This window comes from Doryrhamphus excisus, chromosome 9, assembly GCF_030265055.1.
Source record: "Doryrhamphus excisus isolate RoL2022-K1 chromosome 9, RoL_Dexc_1.0, whole genome shotgun sequence".
Taxonomy (NCBI): Eukaryota; Metazoa; Chordata; class Actinopteri; order Syngnathiformes; family Syngnathidae; genus Doryrhamphus; species Doryrhamphus excisus.
Window position 1 is genome coordinate 21,458,409 of NC_080474.1, and position 24,871 is coordinate 21,483,279.

The following is a 24,871-nucleotide window of genomic DNA, read 5'->3' on the forward strand; positions in this document are numbered from 1 at the left end:
TCTTCAGTCCTCACCCAGATTGGCATCCTCCATGTTTATCTGGGCTAAGTGGCTCGGCACATAACCCGACCTTTGTGTTGTGAAGCCATGCAGATGGCTCATCCTGACAGAACATATTGACCTTTTGACCTCTTAGGTGGAAATACACCACAAAGGAGACAGTTTACTTCAAAGAAATATATAACCCACCAACTATAGTATGGAAGCTTACCAAAACTCAGTACACGGTACTAACCAGATCAGTAACAATATCGGTTTTTGTTCCAAAACCAGTGAACTCACCAGTTCCAAAGTCATAGAGCAACCATAGCATCCCTTCGAAATCATTTACAATTCCATACATGCTATGGTCTCTCCTAACTTTGGACTGTAGTATGCTAGCCAGCAGTGCTCTGAATATATTTTTATAAACATTTTGAGCCCGTTGCAAAAAGTCCCTTTAAAAATCACACATTATACTCGTGCTCAGTGAAAAAGACCGCATGCATGTTTCCACAAAGCAGGAAGCCCGGTGACGTTAATGCTGTTATATCATAACGAACAGCACAGTACCTCGGCGGGGTCAGGGCCAGAATGTGCATTTGTTCATATCCCGAGGATGGAACAGGCCAGAGTGAAGCACGTTAAGTGGACAAGTAATTACCGACCCCAAATGACATGTGTGCTTGTTATATAAACTGAGAATGACAAACGTCTTCATGTCGTGTTTCTTCTTGGACCTTCGGGGAGGTCATACGATCCGCATAAAAGTAACTAGGTCAGTCCAAAAAATGTGTGTGTGTGAGACAACCTAGCACAGCCTAGCACAGCTACACGGTTCCCGACTTGGCGACTCCTGAATCAGAATCGGCTTTATTGTCATTGTATTGCATACAATGAAATTTGACTGCAACTCCACAGTGCATTTTGTTGAAAGTAAAAATAAGAATAAGGAAAAAGATACAAATAAAACAAGGAATAACAATATAAATATGAAATATTATATATAATATATATAATAAATTATATATGTAATATATAATTATTATATATTATATTTATATATATTTATATAATTATATAATATATATATCATATTTTTTATATATATAAAAGTTGCAGGTGCTGTTCAAAATAAGTGTAAATATATGTACATCAAAAACAATAATCTATGCAGTAACAAAATGTAGAATTGCAGTCAAAACCCCACTTGATGACATATTTTCTCAAAAGCGACTTTTCTGCCGTCGTTGGGGAGTTGTCTGGTATCTGGAGACTCAAAAAAAATCAATAAAAAAAATCGAATTATTTAGGGGGCTTAAGAACATTTTAGAAAAAATAAAATAGGCCTATTATTATGACTATCATCATTCTTCTTCTTCTGATTATTACTACTACTAATAGGCTCGTATTAGCCTGCTTTTGCCCTATTATGTGAAATTTGTCAGATATTTTTTTTGTAAAAAAAATCTATAAAAAATATCAAATTATTTAGGGGGCATAAGAACATTTTAGAAATAATAAAATAGGCCTATTATTATTACTATCATCATTATTCTTCTTCTGATTATTACTACTACTAATAGGCTAGTATTAGCCTGCTTTTGCCCTATTATGTGAAATTTGTCAGATATTTTTTTTGTAAAAAAAAATCTATAAAAAATATCAAATTATTTAGGGGGCATAAGGACATTTTAGAAATAATAAAATAGGCCTATTATTATTACTATCATCATTCTTCTTCTTCTGATTATTACTACTACTAATAGGCTAGTATTAGCCTGCTTTTGCCCTATTATGTGAAATTTGTCAGATTTTTTTGTAAAAAAAAATCAATAAAAAATCTCAAATTATTTAGGGGGCTTAAGAACATTTTATAAAAAATAAAATAGGCCTAATGATGCCACTGACTGTCTATTTGATTGAATGTTGAATTACGTGTAGCAAACGAAGTGGCACCTCCACGTGGCAAAAGAAGACGCAGTTACAGACCGCGGCCGCAAGGGAGTGCTCAAGTGCACGTCATACTGACACAATGGTGCTTCTCAACAAGGTTGGACTTTATCGTAAAAAAAGCCACACATCTGGAGCTTGTTAACGTCAGCTATAGTGGAAATACCATTGTGTTTTTTTTGAAGTACCGCTGTAGCTTGGGAAAATATATAGATCTCATGCCATAAGGTCACAGTGGAATTGAACCGAAGGGAATGACGCTCTCCTGCTCTCTCCCCTCCCCTCGTCTGCGGCTATAAGTATCCTACCGCTGTGAGATTCGCTTAGTAAAAACGCAGCAGCTTTTGCGGCTTTTGGCTCTTCCTCTCATTTGAACGCACAAAAGAAGTCGTCTCGTTGAAGAAGTTGGGCTGATTGAACCCCATGGACGCCAACGTGCATATGGCCACGCTGGAGGATGCGAGGATGTTTCATGAATAAGACGCCAGCTTAACTTTCAGCAAGACCGGGGCCAAGTTCGGGGAGCAATCATGGATTTGATGGGGGCCAACGAGACGTCCTCCGAGTGTGCAGGAGCGCGCATGTTCGGCGCACAGGACGGCAGCTTGGAGACCTCCAACCTGAGCTGCAGCGACACCTCCACGCCGTTCACACCCCGCAGTGTGCGGCCAGGGGGTAAGAACCATCCACGGTTAAGTTGAATTGGAAACTAAGTACTTTGGCCTTTTTTGGTCTGGATTTTACTGATGACTTGCTGCTGACTCTACTAAGAAATACCAGGATGCATGGAAAATGAACAATATTATTATTGTACAATTGTTAATTTTGTCATAATATTCTGATTTATTTTTTATTAATTTTTAGTATGAAAATAATGTATAATATAATATATACTTTTATTATTATTAAATTTATTATTATATAATATTTATGTATAAATGTAATAATATAATAATTTTTCCATTAATTTATATATGTAATTTTACAATTTCACATGATTTATTTTTCATTACTAATTATTTTTAGCACTAACATACTGGGTAACCATAAGTATACATTATATAAAAACTATTGTATATATACATATATAATTTTATTATTATATTATATATATTATATATAATATTTATATATAAATGTAATAATATAATAATTTTTCTGTTAATTTATATATGTAATTTTACAATTTCAGATGATTTATTTTTAATTACTAATTATTTTTAGCATTAACATACTGGATAACCATAAGTATATATTATATAAAAAACTATTGTATATATACATATATATTTTATTATTAAATGTTTAAAATATTAAATTAGTAATTATTCATTTATATAACATGTTTAAAAACAGTATGATTATTATCTATTTTGTATTTTTTTTGTATTATATATATATATTTTTTTTTTATATTTTTGGTATTGATGAAATCGATTTATTTCTATAATTAAATTATAATTAAATTATTTCTATAATTAGTATTTTAAATTTGTATATTTTTAGGTATTTATATTAATGTATGTATATAATTTTAAAAATATTTTTTGCCTCATTTTGAGGGCTTTTATTATGCCGTTTCCACTCAAAATTTGAGCTCCAAATTTAGCTAAGAAAATGAAGTGGACAACACACACATTGGTGTGTTTTTCATGAGCCAAATACTGTAATGGAATGTAATTAAAATGGATCCAATATTGCAGCCTGTATTTGGTTGGAAATAACCCTGAACAGAAGTGGTGAAAATGAATGAATGGATGAATGGATGAATGGATGAATGGATGAATGTGACATGCCTTGTGTGCAAATGAAAAGCGTGCAGGCTGCAGGAGGGATTTACATCACATCTGGACCGTGACGTGGTCATGCTGATGCTTTATATCCATAACCATCCATAACCATCCATAACCATCCATAACCATCCATAACCATCCATAACCATCCATAACCATCCATAACCATCCATAACCATCCATAACCATCCATAACCATCCATAACCATCCATAACCATCCATAACCATCCATAACCATCCATAACCATCCATAACCATCCATAACCATCCATAACCAACCATAACCATCCAACCATTGTGCAAGATAAACAAACTGGAGCATCTTCATCAGTCTAAGCCTTTTAGCCACTTGTCTTCCAACCAGTCCTCCTTAATTATTTCTTGATGAAGTGTGTGTGTGTGTGTGTGTGTGTGTGTGTGTGTGTACTGCATTGCCCTGCAGACGGCAAGTACCGTCATTAGGAGTGTCGACAAAAACTGTACATTCTCAGCAGCTTTTGCATTGTCAGTTTGAGACGCCATTACCAAACCTGTTGCACTTGTTCTTTCCATCCTCCTCGACGCCTCAGGATGTCTCAGCCCGTTGGGTTTGACGGTGGACGAACGGCGGGCCGCCTGTCAATCTCCGCACTCCAACCATTTCCGCCTACGAGCAATGTCGGTTCGCCCGCTGTTGCCATACAAAGCACCTTGAATGCATGTGTCATGTGAGGAATAGGTGGATCAAACCGTGGGGTAACACCCCCCAATGCTAAAACATGCGCCAAATGCAAACCGGTTCTTTATAATATTCAACTTTTTCAAATGTTATGGGCTACTCTCTTTGGTGTTTTGCTTCATCTTCAAACCAGGACACGCCCAATGTGATACTCAAGTGATACTGGATGTTTACTCCATGATGCCTTTTAGTCCATTTAAAGGATAATCCTGCAAAAAAAAAAAAGATTCCAAAAACAGAACAACGTGAGAACATTTTTGGGGAATTTGAACCGTCATTTCGGCAGGCACCTCCTTTTTTTTGCCTTTTTGGCGAGGTTATGTCACATAGCCCAATGGAACGAAATTCATTCATTCATTCATTTTCTACCGCTTTTCCTCACAAGTGGCCAGCCAATCACAGGGCACATATAGACAAACAACCATTCACACTCACATTCATACCTATGGACAATTTGGAGTGGCCAATTAACCTAGCATGTTTTTGGAACTTATATGCTAGGACTACGTTAAAATTATGTCATATCACCTCGTACTTCGGTACATGACAATAATATTATATTAGGAAAGCAGGAAGTGAACAAATGTAACAGTTACTGGTTGTAAAAGTACCAATCAAAATTAAAATAAAAAAATTAAAAATAATAAAAAAATATAATAAAAAAAAATTATATTAGGAAAGCAGGAAGTGAACAAATGTAACAGTTAGTGATTGTAAAAGTACCAGATGGAGGGGTAGGATTTAATAAGCTTTGCTTCTTCCTACTCCTTTTGGACATGTGGAACTGGGAACTGATTATGGGATGCACTCAATTGGAATCTGATGCATGTTCTAATGAAATTAAACCATTACCATTACCATTACCATTACCATTACCATTACCATTACCATTACCATTACCATTACCATTACCATTACCATTACCATTACCAAACATCTCTCTCTAATAAGGAGGCCTAATTAATTGATGAATCGTTAAACTTTTACCTCTAAAAATAACTAAAATAACTAAAAAGTACTTCTACGTGTAGCCAAGGTTTTGGCTGCTGGATGTCTCATACGACTGAACGATTGCCGGTGGAGATGACACAATTTTTCCAATTGCGGTCTTCGAAGTCAGCAGCGTAGAAAGTGACCCCCCCCCCCTTGTTTCCTCCCTTCTTATCAGCCAAAGTAATGCCCTCCTGTTGATGCACGGTGGATTGTAATCAAGCGTGCATCGCCAGGGCAGCTCATCAACATTTTCATTGACTGGATAAAGACCTTCTCGCTCATCCGCACTCAACAAGACAGGGATCCAGCCGAGCCACCTGAACGCCGCGGCAGCCGGGGTGTGAAATGGTGTTCGTTGTAGCAGTTGACTGTGTGGCTTCCAACACCTGCGCTGACGCTTTTGTTTGAAAGCAATCCTGGAATAGTTGGTCATGTGACGTCACACCACAGCCTCCTGAGAGGTGTTTGGAATATTTAGTGCGTGTAGCTAAGAAAAAACTCTTCGTGGAGTTGGACACTACCGCAAACCACGATAATAAACCTGCGTGAAACCGAGCAAAAGCAGATCTCATTAGATTTGAGTATCAGCAGCCTGCATATGTTTCTGCACATCAGAACAGCAGCCATTATTCACCGATAAGAAACACAAGACATATATTTAATAAGCTCCGTGGCAAACTGTGGAAGATGGGCCTGGAGATAAATGTACAGTATATACATGAGAATGCTAATCATGACAGAAAGACACAGCATCATAAACACGCACCGTGTGTGTAATGGACCGTGCCAGATAGTGTGGTGGTAATGAGGGCGTCGTTTCATGGTTGGGTGCAGTTATGCAGACAGCAGCGATCATACGTACGGCCACGTATGATATCCTCTGTACTTCTGGTGCGCCGACCCAGTATGGTGCAAGGCAGATAATTGGGACTTTATTTGTTGTTTTACACTGGAGACGTTCCAGCAGCTACACCACAACCGGCAATAGGGATGAAATGAAATACCTGTGTAGGTCTGGGTACAGTCTATTTCCTGGTTTGCATGCTTTGCATTTCCCAGTTTCATTTCATTTATTGAAATCAGGCTGATGATGTGTTGACAGTGTTATATTCCGTCTGTCCGCTTCTTGTAGGTTTTCTACTTTTGCGCCATTTTCCAATTGATCAAAGTTCATTCATTCGTTCATTTTCTAACCCTAACCCTAACCCTAACCCTAACCCTAACCCTAACCCTAACCCTAACCCTAACCCTAACCCTAACCCTAACCCTAACCCTAACTCCTCACGAGGGTCGTTAGAAAACCCTTTTATGACCTTCTAAAATGGTTTTAAACATTATTAGAGCCCTGTAGACATTAAATAACATCCCTATAATAATAATCACCGTTACATATAAGACAAAAAAGTAATAATAATATAACAGTGATCACTTTGGTTCAATACCTTTAACAGAGAAACATTTCACTCAACACACTTAATGATTTTTTTACTTTGAAGTCATCAGACTTAACAGAGGATTACTTTATCACAGTTAATTGGTTCCAGACTTGAGCGTGAATTTCCTCAAAGTAGGATTCCTTATTTAGAAATGGAATATTACAGAAATGGAATATTTAGAAATGGAATATTACAGAAATAAAGCAAAAAAAAAAAAAAAAAAATTCCAAAAAGTCCCAAAAAAGGAAGTAATGCAATGTATGTTATGTAATGAAGTGATGACATGACTGCCGCCCGGTCCACCTCGTTACTAAACAATTAGACAGACTGAATACAAAGGCCTGAGCTCTCCGTCTTCAACTGCCATCAATACAATGAAAACAAATCTTTTGGTATCCAAGAAGGCTGAGTGGACACGGAGTCCCTTCTTTGACTTCCGTCACGCCTCCTTCCTCACCAACAGAACTTGGCTGCTAAAAGTCAACAAAACTCATCCTCTATAAAAACCAACGTGGGAGCGTCCCGGGACTCTTCTCTTCGCTATCATATTAACAAGCATGTTCATTTAGGAAGTGAGCATAGTTTATTTTGATAAAACTGTACCAAATACCAGTTTTTGTATTAGAAGCGCTGCAAGGAGGGGCTTTGTTTAAAGTTATGTTTTTTCCACTTTTCTGCCCTATAAACTTCATAGGATGTAGTATTCCCGTGTTAAATGATGCCAAAGTTTCAGATCATGAGGTTTGTGTATTTGGAAGTGAGCCCTGAAAGAAATATTCGATGACTCAAAACGCTCGGTTTCAAAAGGCGTGGTAAAACTGCCCCTTTGTGATGTCACAGAGTCCTTATACGAAGTAACCTTCCGACTGTCCAGTCTCTACTTCCGGATCGGATTGTGGATGCAACACATATGGTTGTATGTTAAAAGCCAACATTTCAAAAAAAAAAAAAAATCGCTGTTTACTATCAATTCCTATACTGTTTATAAAGTTAGCGGCACAAACAGGAAGTGTTTTTATACATGCCATACATAGCGGAGGGTCTTTTTCATGGGATTCAAACAATCCAAAGAAATAAAGCTGAATAGGTGCAGATTCTGGAAGAACTATAAAGCTTTGTTTGCTGGTTATTGCGTGTAGCTGCTCTACAGGAGTCCACAACTGAATACAAAGGGCGGAAAAATGAGTTTAATAGGTCCCCTTTAAGAGCGTGTCCCCCGGAAGAGATTTCTAGCACCCTCTATTAACTATTGTGGGGTGCAGTTGCGCTCATGGCTGAGATGACATTTATCATGGCGGATGGATAAGACAGCCGTGCTGACATTTACAAATACGGCGACTTACGGGAGCCGAGGTGGATATTTTTTTCCTCGAGCGGTATAGCCGCACAGCTGGAATAGAAAGTGTGGCGCTGCATACAGATCACACAGGCGAGGAAGAGAATAATTCCTAGTCCATAAAATGTCAGATTTGTTGAATGAGAAAAGCTGATTAAATGTTAAATATTCATGACTGGACTATGAACCCTATTGTTATTAACTCAGCCGCCAGTTAACTGCATGTCTAATAAAAGCCTGTGCCTCCGTGACTTCATATTGGCCTGGATAATACATCAAATTGGGATGGAGGAAGAAGTAATGGACACATTTAAGGTCCCATAAAAAATATATATGTATCAACAATTTTAAATTAGTCTCAGGGGCAGGGTTGCCGCCAGAAATTTTTCAGGAAAGCTACTTTGATGCTATTTGACGAAAAACCTGAATTTAGTTCATGCATGTTTCAGTGCAGCCGTCCCTCGTTTATTGTCGTTCATTTCTGCCAAGTCGTTTTTAATGTTAATAAATGGAATATTTTTGTACTTAGAGCATAGAAAACCTGTTTATGACCTTCTAAATACTGTATTTTCATGACTATAAGTCGCACTTTTTTTCATAGGTTGGCTGTTCCTGCCACTTATACTCCAGAGCGACTTATAAATGAAAAAATTGTTTATGTTCCATAAACACTGGACAACTTTTTCTGTTATGTTTATTTTTTGTGTATCTGAATAAGCATTGTGTTAGCATATCTTACACCTATTCAGCCTGTTCTCTATTCTTTTATTCTTACAACTTGCCTTCCAAGAGGACCTAATGTCTGTTTTGGTCAAGTAGTTTGGAAAATAAATTACCAAAAAATAATAAATTACCAATAAATTAGCAAAAAATGCCACTTATACTCCAGAGCGACTTATGTATTTTTTAAATTTTTTTCTACCTAATTATGCATTTTTGGCGTTTGACTTATACTCCAGTGCAACTTATGTATGTTTTTTCTACCTAATTGTGCATTTTTGGCCTTGTGTGACTTATACTCCGGAGCGACTTATAGTCCAGAAAATACGGTAATTGGGCAAAATATATGTGTATAATACGTATAATGTATAATATGTATATATATATATATGTATATATTAGATATACATGGCACTGATGCAGGCGGATCACAAGCACGATGCCTGGATTAACCTGCTGCTGTGTTTAATGAAACAGACATGTGTCCCACGAGGTGATGTATGTATGCGTGGCCAACATGCTCGCCACTGGACCGCCGTGCGGCATCTCGTAGACCCAATCTAGTGTATCATGTCGTCTTATCTCATCACCAACTCACCAATCTGGTGAACCGAGTGTCATGTGACAGCCATACTCTGCTCAATACGTACATTTAGCGTTGGGATGACGGACAAGGTGCCTACCAGGTCAGATATTATACCCAAATCCGTGGGCGTCACCCACACTGTACACTGAGCACAAGAGAAAAAGATACGGAAAACGGTTGTTGTCCCGTTATCCCCGTGGCTCATTAGCAGGAAGAAGTAAAGGAGGGAGGAGAACAAATAAAAGTATCGATCTAGCAGCCCAAAGCGCTTGCAGCCTTTCCATCGCAATAACAAGACGACCGTGTTGCATCATTATTGGCGGCTTTCATAGGAGCCGATCCTTTAACATGCTAAAGGATCCCGTCTTTAGCCGTAACCATGGCGACAGGCCAACAACCAATACCAGGGAGGTTTTCTCCTCTCTTGGAAGCTTTTTATTATTTTCTTGAAATTATTATTTTTTTCAATTTCCATTCAACTTAACTTTCCTTGGCGCAATTCAACCAGAAGAGCCTGTCTTACGCTTGGGAGACATAACGAAGTCCAAAAAGAAGAATAATTGATGGAGCTGCAGATGAGCCCACAAGACAAGGCCTACACTACGTTCTGCTTCTCCAGCAAGTCCAGAGTTTACGGGTCAAAATGACCTTTTTTAATTTGCGTGTGTGTAACCACAAAACAACATAATACAGAACAACGCCACCCGAGGACCCCCTGTCAAACGGGAGTTCAGAACATTCAGAGAGAAAGATTCTCCCATCCCATAATAGTAACCACTCGCTGTCTCAAGAAGAACATGTCGACACAAAAACAATTCTCACAAGGGTCGCAGGGGTGCTGGAGCCTATCCCAGCTTTCGGGGTCTACCCTGGACTGGTGGCCAGCCAATCCCAGGGCACATATAGACAAACAACCATTCACACTCACATTCATACCTATGGACAATTTGGAGTGGCTAATTAACCTAGCATGTTTTTGGAATGTGGGAGGAAACCGGAGTACCCGGAGAAAACCCACGCATGCACGGGGAGAACATGCAAACTCCACACAGAGATGGCCGAGGGTGGAATTGAACTCGGGTCTCCAAGCTGTGAGGCCTGCGCGCTAACCACTTAGCCGCCAACAGTTCAATATGTGTGGAAAGACGCACAATGGCTTCTACTACTTCCTGCCATCTAAAACTGGTTGGGGGAAAAACTAAAACTAAATTGTCAAAAAAGTCATGTGGTCTTGGATTGGACCAAAATCTAGACGGAGAAAACTTGACAGGGCTGATGCGTCACGGAGGATTAACTCCAAACCGCTGATGACAAAGAGGAGAAAATCTGACGATGACCATGGAACCCAAACTGTTGTTAGCATGTAGCCGATGTTGGCAAGGTCGTTTGGGAAGGACACACGCTAATATCCGAAGGCATGATCAAAGACGAGATGTCAGGATGGTGACAGTTTTACCTTGAAACGGATTATTTGTATCATTATTTCCTGCAGGGACGACTTTGGCAAGCAAACAACTTGGAGGTTGTTGAGTCTCAGCGGTACTCGGTAGGAGACTCGAGTTCGATTCCACCTCCCCCGTTTCCTCCCACATTTCAAAAACATTATTCTAATGCAGCCTTTTTGAGTCTAATGTCAAGACTTTATTCTTGTAAAATCAGGAATACTTAATCATTTCATAATTTAAATTTAATAAACTTAATAATTATTGCAAAATTACTTTTTTCTGTAGTATTACATTACAACAAAAAAATGTAATTATTTTTTTACAAAATACTAGTTTTTTTTTTTTTTTTTACCTTTTTTGGTTAATAATAAGACTTTATTGTTGTAAAAAAAAAAAAAGTTTCTCACATTACTTTTTCTCCGGGTACTCCGTTTTCCTCCCACATTCCAAAAACATGCTAGGTTAATTAGCCACACTCCAAATTGTCCATAGGTATGAATGTGAGTGTGAATGGTTGTTTGTCTATATGTGCCCTGTGATTGGCTGGCCACCAGTCCAGGGTGGACCCCGCCTCTTGCCCCAAGACAGCTGGGATAGGCTCCAGCATGCCCTCGCGATTGAACCCTCGTGCTAACCACTTCACCACCGTGCAGCCCTCCATAAACAGTTGATATGACAAATATGAATATTCAGTGTGTTGTTATTGTTTTATTGTGTTATTGTTTTAACAACATCATACCTTGTGTAACCAACTATAATGTTAATGAGTAAATTATCATCGTTATGATGGCAGCTCCTGTTTGGGATCTGACTGGATTGTGCCTGGAATATTTTGGGTTCCAATGTCCTGAAAGAACAAGAGGATTCTGTTGTGTTATGAAAACAGAAATATTCAGATGTTTGTTGTTATTTTTCCCCCCACCGGCATGAGCAGTATGAAAATATGCAGGCAGGTGATTGGATAGCGGAGATGTTCCTTCATTAGGCGTCGGCGCTCTCCGTCATGCTGAACAGAACACGCTGCCCGGGCCTCGGCCTAATCGAAGCCAATTAGCTCCTCCGTGGGCCGCCTGGCTGCGAGGGAAACACCCATAAGTCTCTCAGCACATTTACATGAAGATTGGCTCGGGAAAAATATTTCAATGCTCGGCTCCTTTTCATACTGGATATGTTTGTAACAATCATACAATTATTATGTTGGTTTTCATCAGTGCATACGCACATGCTGGTTTTATTCTGGATATTAGACATGATTGATGACCCCAAAGACTGCTTGTTGCTGGCGTTTGCCAAATGAACAAACTGTTAGCTCCAAATATAATACGTATAAGTATTTATTTTCACTTATTTTGGGACATCTGCATAATCAAATACGAAGAAATTAGCATTTATAAAGATAATTATGCCATTCCGTTACATTTTCTTGCACTTATCCGGGTTCTCAGTAGCGAAGACCAGACTTTTTAGGGACCGGGACAGGGACCCTGAGGCATTCCCAGGCCAGCTGGCTCCACCCTGAGCCCCTCCCGGATGAGCGAATTCATCACGCTATCTCTTAGGGTGAATCCAGCTACGCTACGGAGAAAACTCAATTAAGCCGCTAGTGTCCGTAATATCGTTCTTTCGGTCACGACCCAAAGCTCGTGACCGTAGGTGAGGGTGGGAACGTAGATCGACCTTCCGGCTCAGCTCCCTCTTCACCAGAGCGGTCCGGTACAGCGACCGCATTACTCGACGTAGCAGGGGTGTTATTTCATGTCTACAGTGCTAACGGTATTAAAAAAAAAGTATTTTCTGGACTATAAGTTGCTCCGGAGACCGGGACCAGTGTACCCTGCCTCTCGCCTGAAGACAGCTGGGATAGGCTCCAGCACCCACCGTGACCCTCGTGAGGATAAGCGGTAGAAAATGAATGGATGAAAAGTCGCTACGGAGTATAAGTCACAAAAAGCCAAAATTGCATAATTAGGTAGAAAAAAACATACATAAGTCACCCTGGAGTATAAGTCGCATTTTTTGCGGTCTTTTAACTTCTTGACCAAATTGATAATTATGTAGAAAAAACATACATAAGTTGCACTGGAGTATAAGTCGCACAAGGCCAAAAATGCATAATTAGGTAAAAAAAAACATACATAAGTTGCTCCAGAGTATAAGACGCACAAGGCCAAAAATGCATGATTAGGTAGAAAAAAACATACATAAGTAACCCTGGAGTATAAGTCGCATTTTTTGCGGTCTTTTAACTTCTTGACCAAATTGATAATTATGTAGAAAAAACATACATAAGTTGCTCTGGAGTATAAGTCGCACAAGGCCAAAAATGCATGATTAGGTAAAAAAAAAACATACATAAGTTGCTCCAGAGTATAAGACGCACAAGGCCAAAAATGCATGATTAGGTAGAAAAAAAACATACATAAGTCGCTCTGGAGTATAAGTCGCACAAGGCCAAAAATGCATAATTAGGTAGAAAAAAACATACATAAGTCACCCTGGAGTATAAGTTGCATTTTTTGCGGTCTTTTAACTTCTTGACCAAATTGATAATTATGTAGAAAAAACATACATAAGTCGCTCTGGAGTATAAGTCGCACAAGGCCAAAAACGCATGATTAGGTAAAAAAAAACATACATAAGTTGCTCCAGAGTATAAGACGCACAAGGCCAAAAATGCATGATTAGGTAGAAAAAAAACATACATAAGTCGCTCTGGAGTATAAGTCGCACAAGGCCAAAAATGCATAATTAGGTAGAAAAAAAACATACATAAGTCACACTGGAGTATAAGTGGCATTTTTTGCGGTCTTTTAACTACTTGACCCAAACAGACATTACGCCATCTTGGAAGGCAAGTTGTAAGAATAAAAGAATAGAGAACAGGCTGAATAGGTGTAAGATATGCTAACACAATGCTTATTCAGATACACAAAAATAAACATGAACACAAAAGGTGTCCAGTGTTTATGGAACATAAACACTTTTTTCATGTATAAGTCGCTCTGGAGTATAAGTGGCAGGAACAGCCAACCTATGAAAAAGTACGACTTATAGTTATTGTTTCCAAACAATCCGCTTGAATTCTTAATGCTGAATTCATGGTCTTTAATCGTTCCACTTGTGTATCTTTTGTGTATCTGGGATGGAAAAAGAGGAGATTCCAGACGCCGCAGTGGAAGGCGGCGTCGGAGAGACCGATGGACTCAATCCATCACTAAGCCTGCAAGTGATATAACAACATTTCATGGCGGTTGTAGGCCAGCGGATTAAAGTCGGCGCGGTGACATCATCATCATTCAAGTTGTATTTCCAAAGGCGATACAGTCGGCGCTCCTGTGAATCCCGTCATCCTGCAGCAGGAGTACGTGTTCTTCCAGCTTGACCTCCACCTGGATGCTTTTTGATAAGCAACCGCACAGCTCAGATTATGAGCCGCGGCCATCTGTGCCTTTCACATATTTACATCCCACGTGGCCAACGGAAGAAATGGGCTTCCTGTCGAGTGCTTGTGTGGTTCTTACGCCCTTAAGGAAGAATTTTGGGAAGACAAATCAGCTTCGGAGCAGCAATAAATCAATGAAGCGTAATTACTTTCAGTCTTAACAAATATGACATTCTTGTAGAATGGATAGAACTTTGTGCAAAGTTCTTTGACTTTCTTTTAATGAATGGCGGACAAGAGAGGCGAGGAATCGACCGAGAAATAAAGCCTCGAGTACAAATCCATAAACGTCTCCAGAGACGAAGGGGCGGGAAAAAAAAAAAAGAGTGGTAAACTTGAAAGCGGGAAAAGAATCAAATGATTTTTTGTGTATTCAGGCTTGAGTAGCTTTGGTTGCACACACTGCTTTGAATTTTGGGCTGATGTCCGCCCCGTCCTCCTTAGTGGGGACGGGTGCACATGGGTGCTTTTAATCCCCACAATGCAGCAGCGCTTGGAAACCTGCTGGAAAAACAAGTCTTGTATGAAGATAACGCTGAGGCAGATAGCGTGGACTTTCCTGGCTATGATCCAGTGGAGCTTCTGATGGCTGATGGCAAAGAGGAGCTCCTAACCAAAACCTTCTTTACCTCTACAAAGTCCATTTGGATTGCCTGACTGTAAATGATACATCATAAATATCCTAATATTAGTATTATTTCCAGGCTACAGTCACTGCAGTACGGTGTCTTAGTGGGAAGCAGAAAAAAAAACACAAAATGAGATGATTGACGACTGCAGTGCATGAGAAAGTGGAAAGGAAATTGTTGCTATCTGTGACCGCATGGTCAATTATTATTCATTTATTAACGAGCAGCAACTAATTAATCTTATTATAGCGGCGAGGAGAAAAACGCTCATTTGCACTTTCATACTAACATCTCAGTAGCACAGTTTAGGCTGCACGGTGGATGAGTGGTTAGCGACCCGAGTTCGATTCCACCCTCAGCTACCTCTGTGTGGAATTTGCATGTTCTCCCCGTGCATGCGTGGGTTTTCTCCGGGTACTCCGGTTTCCTCCCACATTCCAAAAACATGCTAGGTTAATTAGCCACTCCAAATTGTCCATAGGTATGAATGTGAGTGTGAATGGTTGTTTGTCTATATGTGCCCTGGGATTGGCTGGCCACCAGTCCAGGGTGGACCCCGCCTCTCGCCCCAAGACAGCTGGGATAGGCTCCAGCATCCCCCGCGACCCTCGTGAGGATAAGCGGTAGAAAATGAATGAATGAAAAATAAGAATGAATACTAGCATATCTCTACAGGAGGGCTGCACAGAGATTGAATGGTTAGCACACAGGCCACACAGCTAGGAGACTCGAGTTCGATTCCACCTCCCCCGTTTCCTCCCACATTTCAAAAACATTATTCTAATGCAGCCTTTTTGAGTCTAATGTCAAGACTTTATTCTTGTAAAATCAGGAATACTTAATCATTTCATAATTTAAATTTAATAAACTTAATAATTATTGTAAAATTACTTTTTTCTGTAGTATTACATTACAACAAAAAAATTTAATTATTTTTTACAAAATACTTTAGCAATTTTGTAACTTTTTTTTTTTTTTTTTTTACCTTTTTTGGTTAATAATAAGACTTTATTGTTGTAAAAAAAAAAAGTTTCTCACATTACTTTTTCTCCGGGTACTCCGGTTTCCTCCCACATTCCAAAAACATGCTAGGTTAATTAGCCACTCCAAATTGTCCATAGGTATGAATGTGAGTGTGAATGGTTGTTTGTCTATATGTGCCCTGGGATTGGCTGGCCACCAGTCCAGGGTGTACCCCGCCTCTCGCCCCAAGACAGCTGGGATAGGCTCCAGCACCCCCGCGACCCTCGTGAGGATAAGCGGTAGAAAATGAATGAATGAATGACTAACATATCTCTACAGGAGGGCTGCACAGAGATTGAATGGTTAGCACACAGGCCACACAGCTAGGAGACTCGAGTTCGATTCCACCTGCCCCGTTTCCTCCCACATTTCAAAAACATTATTCTAATGCAGCCTTTTTGAGTCTAATGTCAAGACTTTATTCTTGTAAAATCAGGAATACTTAATAATTTCATAATTTAAATTTAATAAACTTAATAATTATTGTAAAATTACTTTTTTCTGTAGTATTACATTACAACAAAAAAAATTAATTATTTTTGACAAAATACATTAGCAATTTTGTAACGTTTTTTTTTTTTTTTTTTTTTTTACCTTTTTTGCTTAATATTAATACTTTATTGTTGTAAAAAAAAAGTTTCTCACATTACTTTTTCTCCGGGTACTCCGGTTTCCTCCCACATTCCAAAAACATGCTAGGTTAATTAGCCACTCCAAATTGTCCATAGGTATGAATGTGAGTGTGAATGGTTGTTTGTCTATATGTGCCCTGTGATTGGCTGGCCACCAGTCCAGGGTGGACCCCGCCTCTCGCCCCAAGACAGCTGGGATAGGCTCCAGCACCCCCGCGACCCTCGTGAGGATAAGCGGTAGAAAATGAATGAATGAATGAAAAATTAGAATGAATACTAACATATCTCTAAAAAATTTTAATTTTTTTTTACAAAATACTTTAGCAATTTTGTAACGTTTTTTTTTTTTTTTTTTTTTGCTTAATATTAAGACTTTATTGTTGTAAAAAAAAAAAAGTTTCTCACATTACTTTTTCTCCGGGTACTCCGGTTTCCTCCATAGGTATGAATGTGAGTGTGAATGGTTGTTTGTCTATATGTGCCCTGGGATTGGCTGGCCACCAGTCCAGGGTGGACCCCGCCTCTCGCTCCAAGACAGCTGGGATAGGCTCCAGCATGCCCTCGCGATTGAACCCTCGTGCTAACCACTTCACCGCCGTGCAGCCCTCCATAAAGAGTTGATATGACAAATATGAATATTCAGTGTGTTGTTATTGTTTTATTGTGTTATTATTTTAACAACATCATACCTTGTGTGTTTTGTCTCCCGACCAGACGATGACCACACGCTGAGGATCCTTCTGTACGCGCTCATCTTCGTGCTGAGCGTGTTCGGGAACCTTCTGATCATCCTGGTGCTGATGGCCAACAAGCGCATGCGGACCGTCACCAACACCTTCCTGCTGTCGCTGGCCGTCAGCGACCTGATGATGGCCGTCTTCTGCATGCCCTTCACTCTCATCCCCAGCATCCTCAAGGACTTCATCTTCGGTGCCATCATGTGCAAGACGGTGTCCTACCTGATGGGTGAGGCAAAGAACGTCGTTGTAATTGAACCACGGTTCCGAGGAGCCATTACCTGAGGAAATACGGGGTGGAACATCCCACTTCACCTCACACACCCCAACACACAATCCCAGTTTGCATTTGGCCGTCGGTGTATAAGAGAGGTGAAGAGTAATTTCCCGCCTGGCCTTGTCAGGAGGGAAATGGCAGATGGGATCAGCGGTGCAGGCCGAGATGATTTCCTCTCCCAAAGATAAATATTCCCACGCCTCCATCTTGCATATGTTCTTTGCAAACACACCACAGCTTTTGTTCTTGTCGGGCTTGCAGATATGAGCCCAAAGTCCCAAGTGATAAGGACCCCTTGGTGTTCTTCACGTTGCCACAGGTATATCGGTCAGCATCTCCACATTCAGCCTGGTCGCCATAGCGATTGAGCGCTACAGCGCCATCTGTAACCCGCTCAAGTCCAGGGTGTGGCAGACGCGCTCCCATGCTTACCGGGTGATCGCGGCAACATGGCTGCTGGCCCTGATCATCATGATTCCGTATCCGGTGGTCAGTCACCTGGACTCCTTTCAGCGCCCCGACAACACCACCGCCCACCAGTGCCGCCGCAAGTGGCCCGTCGCCATGGCCGAGCAGACCTGGTGAGTGGAAGGCGCTTTTCATTCTTGTTATTTCTTGGACGGGCAAACGTCCCCTAGCGAGCATGGAAAATGGACATGAGAATGGAAGCACAATCACAAGTGATCAATCAAGAAATCATGTAAATCCAAATCTGCTCCAGAAAGCTCCAAATTTTTTTTTTCCCAATTCCTGACTTCTTCCTAGAATTCCCTAGTTTTTCTATCCTCAAATCTCTGCTTTTCTTTTTGATCATGACTACAAAATAACCCAAAACGGAGCCAAAGAAAGTTGCAGGTGCAAACACGTGACACATCAATGGAGAAATAACTCAGCTAAGTTGGTGTCTGTGTTGATCTTACTGTCCCATCGTGTCTTTGGCAACAGTCACGTCTTCAATGAAGGTACAGTTTGCATTTAGAATCGTTTTTTGACATGTAAAACTACAAAAATGTGTTTTTGTGTTAACATTTTTTAGGACGTTTTACCATAAAAATGCATGAAGAACATATTCATCGCATGCAAGGGATGACTGCACATTCTATTTGATTGATATGTTAACCCAAATACCCTATTTTCTGGACAATAAATCGCTCCGGAGTATAAGTTGCACAAGGCCAGAAATACATAATTACGTAGAAAAAAACATACATAAGTCATTCTGGAGTATAAGTGGCATTTTTTGCGGTCTTTTAACTTCTCGACCAAATTGATAATTAGGTAGAAAAAAAACATACATAAGTCGCACTGGAGTATAAGTTGCATTTTTTGCGGTCTTTTAACTTCTTGACCAAATTGATAATTAGGTAGAAAAAAACATACATAAGTTGCACTGGAGTATAAGTCGCACAAGGCCAAAAATGCATAATTAGGTAGACAAAAACATACATAAGTCGCTCCGGAGTATAAGTCGCACAAGGCTAAAAATGCATCATTAGGTAGAAAAAAACATACATAAGTCACACTGGAGTATAAGTGTCATTTTTTGCGGGTAATTTATTTTATGACCAAAACAGACATTACGCCATCTTGGAAGGCAAGTTGTAAGAATAAAAGAATAGAGAACAGGCTGAATAGGTGTAAGATATGCTAACACAATGCTTATTCAGCTACACTAAAAATAAACATGAACACAAAAGGTGTCCGTAGTTAGTTCTTAGCAAGCCGGTTGTTATCATGTTTAATCTGAAGGACTAAGCAGGAGAAACAGAAATATTTGCTTTAATATTGCAAAGGTGATAAGAGAAAACTAAGCCAGCCAGGCACACAAATGCAATATTGTCATTTATGCTGTTGACTTACTTTCATTTTTCCATCTTTGTTTGGATTTGAAATGAATTTTTATCACTTTGGGGACGTGGGTATATATTGTTTTTTTCATTTTGAAGCAGATAAGAATTTTTTGTATTGGGTTTTGAGGAGTCATCGGGGGTGTTTTCACAACACGCGGAAACATTCCACGTCCACGGATCAGTCAACTTCCGCCTGCAGTCCAATCGGCGCCTTGATTACTTGAGCGCCACGACAGACACACGACAGACACGAAGGCTCTGGAGGGAACCTGCGTGTAAAGGCGTCATCCTCCTGGCGCGGCTGTGAGCTCTCTGGTGTACGTGTGAAAATTACATGGATCCCCTTGTTGTGTCTTGAAGGTACGTTCTGCTGCTGCTCGTGCTGTTTGCCATTCCGGGGGTGGTGATGAGTGTGGCCTACGGACTCATCTCCAGGGAACTTTACCGAGGTATCCAGTTTGAGATGGGACACAAGAAAGACTCCACAGGTGAGGGCTTGTGCGTCACATGTGGAATATTGAGGTAAAAAAAAAGGACATCCCTGGTATATGCAATAAAAATAAAAATAAAAATAAAAATAAAAATAAAAATAAAAATAAAAATAAAAATAAAAATAAAAATAAAAATAAAAATAAAAATAAAAATAAAAATAAAAATAAAAATAAAAATAAAAATAAAAATAAAAATAAAAATAAAAATAAAAATAAAAATAAAAAAAAAAATAAAATAAATAAAAAAAAAATAAAAAATTAAAAATAAAATTAAAATTAAAATTAAAATTAAAAATGACACATTACTAAATTGTGCATCGCCACACATGATTGTGGATGAATGGTCTCATTAGCAAAACGCCACTTGTTATGCGTTTGAGATGATGACATTCTATATGCAACTGTCAGTGTTCTTACGAGGGGGTGGGGGGCGTCTGGGATGAGAGTAGACTGGAGGAGGATGGAATTGGCTGGCAGCTGCAGGCATGGACGCCGCCATCTGCTTGGCCTCGCATGGAAAGAGGTTGTCTGAAGCAGACAAAAAGCATCGGCTAAAAAGTCCAACAGGAAATCCCATAAAAGGGATAAAAGTCATCCAGGGAGATTTCAAAGTATGTTAATGGAAAATGAGGCAAATTTAATAACCCATTACTAGATTCCGTGTACTTTTGGTGAAGTAGGAGATTCAAGTGGATGAAAAATGTGGAATTTCTCTGATGACGCTTCCGTGGAGTCATTCCCATTCCCATTAAAGGCGCACAGCTGATTTTATTGCTTAAAAAAACATTCATTCATTTTTTACCACTTATCCTCACCAGGGTCGACGGGGTGCTGGAGCCTATCCCAGCTGTCAATCACAGGGCACATATAGACAAACAACCATTCACACTCACATTCATACCTATGGACAATTTGGAGTGGCTAATTAACCTAGCATGTTTTTGGAATGTGGGAGGAAACCGGAATACCCGGAGAAAACCCACGCATGCAAACTCCACACAGAGATGGCCAAGGGTGGAATTGAACCTGGGTCTCCTAGCTGCGAGGCCTGCGTCACAATATATTCCACTTATTTGATACAGTTAAAAATATTTCGGTTTCCCATTCATCCATTTCTTTGCTGCTTATCCTCACTAAGGTTGCGGGGTATGCTGGAGCCTACCCCAGCTGACTTTGGGCGACTGTTGGACGACTTTTTTGTCTCAACTCGAGACGTAGAGGGAGAACATGCAAACTCCACACATGATGAGATGGCCGAGGGTGGAATTGAACTCGGGTGTCCTAGCTGTGAGGCCTGTGCGCTAACCACTCAATCACTGTGCAAAAATCTGACATCGTGGTATAAAACTAAAAATATTGGCCATGCCGCCGGGCTGGCCCCAGTTCAACCCAGTTGTGTACGTCACTGGCGAACTGATTGAAGTACATCAACGCCTTCCCTGTGTGGAGCCTGGTGGTAACCACGGCAACTGCAGGCAGGCAGAGGTTTTATCATGAAAGAAGCAGAAACTTTAAAAATATTGACATGAAATAACTGTCGGCTTCACGTGAGCACGGACTGGATATGGATGGCGTAGCGTCAGGAAATATGACACATTGTTCCGCTGTGTGGTGTTTGCCAATACTTTCATTATTTGCACTTTTGGTTATGAATTATATATAATATATTTCCCTTGTTTGTCTCCATCACCGGACTTTCATCTGATTATTGGTTCTGCTTGCGTCTCGTCAGCCTTGCCCTCTTAGCGCTGATGTCTTCCATCTAATCCTTAGTCCAGAACGCATGTTTGATTGCCTAAACTGATTCTTCTCCGCCTGAACGGCGACACACAAAATTGGACCAAACCTTCACCCCTACGGTGTTGCCTTTGGGGGCAGTTTTATGACACATTCACCACATGGTGGCGCTCTTTCTAAACCTCAAAGTTTGTCCAGATCAATGCGCTCCACTCAAGAGTGGAAAAACTAACTTTAGGTTGTTGAGTCAGATGGCCATCAAATTTGGGACGTACCTTTAGAAAGCTGACAAGTACATGTATGTAAAATATGAACAAGATTGGTTGGAAAGTACATGGACAGTATTTATCCCATTTATCTTTCTTCACTTTCACAGTTAAAAATAAAAATAATTAATAAAATAATTAATAAAAATAATTAATAAAAATAAAAATAATTAATAAAATAAAAATAAAAATAAAAATAAAAATAAAAATAAAAATAAAAATAAAAATAAAAATAAAAATAAAAATAAAAATAAAAATAAAAATAAAAATAATTAATAATTAATAATTAATAATTAATAATTAATAATTAATAATTAATAAAAAAACTTACAACTATATTATGAAAGCAGGAAGTGAACAAATGTAAGAGTTAGTGATTGTAAAAGTACCAGATGGAGGGGTAGGATTTAATAAGCTTTGCTTCTTCCTACTCCTTTTGGACATGTGGAACTGGGAACTGATTATGGGATGCACTCAATTGGAATCTGATGCATGTTCAAATGAAATTAAACCATTACCGTTACCATTAGCATTACCATTACCATTACCATTACAATTACCATTACCATTACCATTACCATTACCATTACTTTCCCGTACAGACGTGAAGAACGGCCTGACTTCAGCTGCGTCCAACGGCAGCGACGATGGTGACGGTTGCTATGTCAACGTCCAGCGTCCCTACGCGTTGGAAATGTCGGCCATGTCTACCTCCGTCAAGACTCCCAAGGCGGATCGACCACGCAGGAACACGTCGGAGGCAAAGCTGGAGGCCAAAAAGCGAGTGATCCGCATGCTGGTGGTCATCGTGGTCCTGTTCTTCCTGTGCTGGATGCCGCTGTACTGTGCCAACACGTGGCGGGCTTTCGATGACAGATCGGCCAAAAAAGCTCTCTCAGGAACGCCCATTGCTTTCATCCACTTGCTGAGCTACACCTCCGCCTGCGTCAACCCCATCATCTACTGTTTCATGAACACACGATTCCGCAAGGCCCTCTTGGCCACCTTCTCCTGCTGCTTCGCTCCTTGCCGTCGCCACCGCCGCCGCCGCCGAGGGATGCGGGACAACGAGGATGATGTCATGGCCATGGGACCGTCCATGTCCAAGTTCAGCTACACCACAGTCAGCACCATGGGGACCTGCTGAGGCCCATCGAGGAGGTCCCACGTTTGGCAAGCACAGAACACGGGATGAAGTTGTAGCACAGCATCGGAGCTTAACTAAACACGCCATCGTGACGAAACATTGCTGGTCTTACACGTAATCACCTCCATTGCCATATGAAAACACAGCGTAGGGATGAAGATGATCCGCTCTCCAACCTGGTAGTCATTAAATGAAGAAGTCTTATTGGCTTTTGTGTTTTTTCATTTGTTTCACTCGCTTCTTTCTGGATACGATTGTGACGGATCTCGTTCATTCAGCTGCCTTCTGTGTTCCGTATAAGTGCCTGCTTCCTGTGTCACGTTCAATGGTAACGTTCATGTTCACATTCATACCTATTCATACTATATTCATACCTATGGACAATTTGGAGTCGCCAATTAACCAATTAACCTGGCAGGAAACCGGAATACCCGGAGAAATCCCACGCATGCATGGGGAGAACATGCAAACTCCACACAGAGATGGCAGAGAGTGGAATTGAACCCTGGTCACTTAGCTGTGAGGTCTGTGCGCTAACCACTCGACCACCGTGCAGCCGTATAATTTATTCTGAGTTATACATTATTATTTATACATATATTTATATATTATATCATATACATTTCAGCTCCTTTAAGTGACATTTTTATTTTTACTCGATTTACTCGATGTTTCCCATTTTTGCTGGGTTTCGTTTTTTTCGACCAATTTGTCACAGGTCAATAAAAAAAAAGCTGTGGGCCACAAATGGCCCCCGGGCCACACTTTGGACACCCCTGCTGTAGAATCAACAGTATCAGTCCTGGTTGCAACTAGTCTACTCCATTTTGTCGTGATCAGCGATCAATTGATCAATAGTCAATAGTCAATAAGTCCCACTTGTACATAACAGAGATATGATGATGATGATGATGATGATGATGTTCATATTGTGGTGGCAGTGGAGGAGGGATGGAGTTACGGACGGATTAGGAACGTAGCCTTCGGAACGGCACATCAGGAACATCTAATGAGTTTCTCTTCTTTTTTTGGCAGCAGCCTCCGATATTTACCAGCGGTAACGAGGGGATGGTGTAATTAGTTGCAAATAAGTTGGGGGCGTTTTTAGACACTCGGTGTCCCTGCAGACCTAACATGCAAGCTTCATCATTACAGCCGAGCTTCTGGCTCGTAGGGTCTACGAGTACTGCGTCTAATTAGCAAAGCTGCTAGATGCTACTTGCTATCAGCATCTAAATCCATTCATTCACGCGGGACGCCACGAGTCACGCTTTATTACTTTATTAAGGTCACGCTGATCCTACGTCGTGTTGCATGTACGGACGGGATGAATATGGCAGCATACAAATGCAGTATTGACCGTATTTATGAGCCACACGTTTTTTTTCTCCCACAGAGCGTTTGGGAGAATAATTTCCCCGCGGTGTCACAAAAGGTTGTGTGGCGCCAACACCCACCCGGACTCTTCCACTTGCCACTCACACCGACGTCAGCTTATTGCATTTGTTCAATAGCTGCCACTCATTGGCTCTTTTGCTTCCTCCGTAATTCATATGAGCTTGGATGTCGTGGGATGTGGGGTACCCAATTGCAGTGGCGGCATTAGGTCTTTTTTAGGGGGGCTTCAGTCCCCCTAAAATGTTATAAATATTTTTAATTTTTAATTTTTTTAATTTTTAA

At 40.2% G+C, this 24,871-nt stretch overlaps 1 protein-coding gene across 1 annotated transcript; it reads left to right on the forward strand.

The window, feature by feature from the left end:
* The first annotated feature begins 2,276 nt into the window (after positions 1-2,276).
* cckbrb (cholecystokinin B receptor b) lies at positions 2,277-23,400 on the forward strand. Its single transcript, XM_058082571.1, has 5 exons — positions 2,277-2,607; positions 17,401-17,652; positions 18,020-18,281; positions 19,911-20,038; positions 22,647-23,400. Exons 1-5 carry the CDS (start codon positions 2,463-2,465, stop codon positions 23,189-23,191), a joined length of 1,332 nt encoding a protein of 443 aa, XP_057938554.1. The 5' UTR covers positions 2,277-2,462; the 3' UTR covers positions 23,192-23,400.
* Positions 23,401-24,871: the final 1,471 nt, after the last annotated feature.

Coding starts and splice junctions, on each gene's coding strand:
- cckbrb (XM_058082571.1), top strand. CDS start 2,463: ATGGATTTGATGGGGGCCAACGAGACGTCCTCCGAGTGTGCAGGAGCG. Junction 2,608..17,400: donor CCGCAGTGTGCGGCCAGGGG/GTAAGAACCATC, acceptor TCTCCCGACCAG/ACGATGACCACACGCTGAGG. Junction 18,282..19,910: donor GCCATGGCCGAGCAGACCTG/GTGAGTGGAAGG, acceptor TGTGTCTTGAAG/GTACGTTCTGCTGCTGCTCG.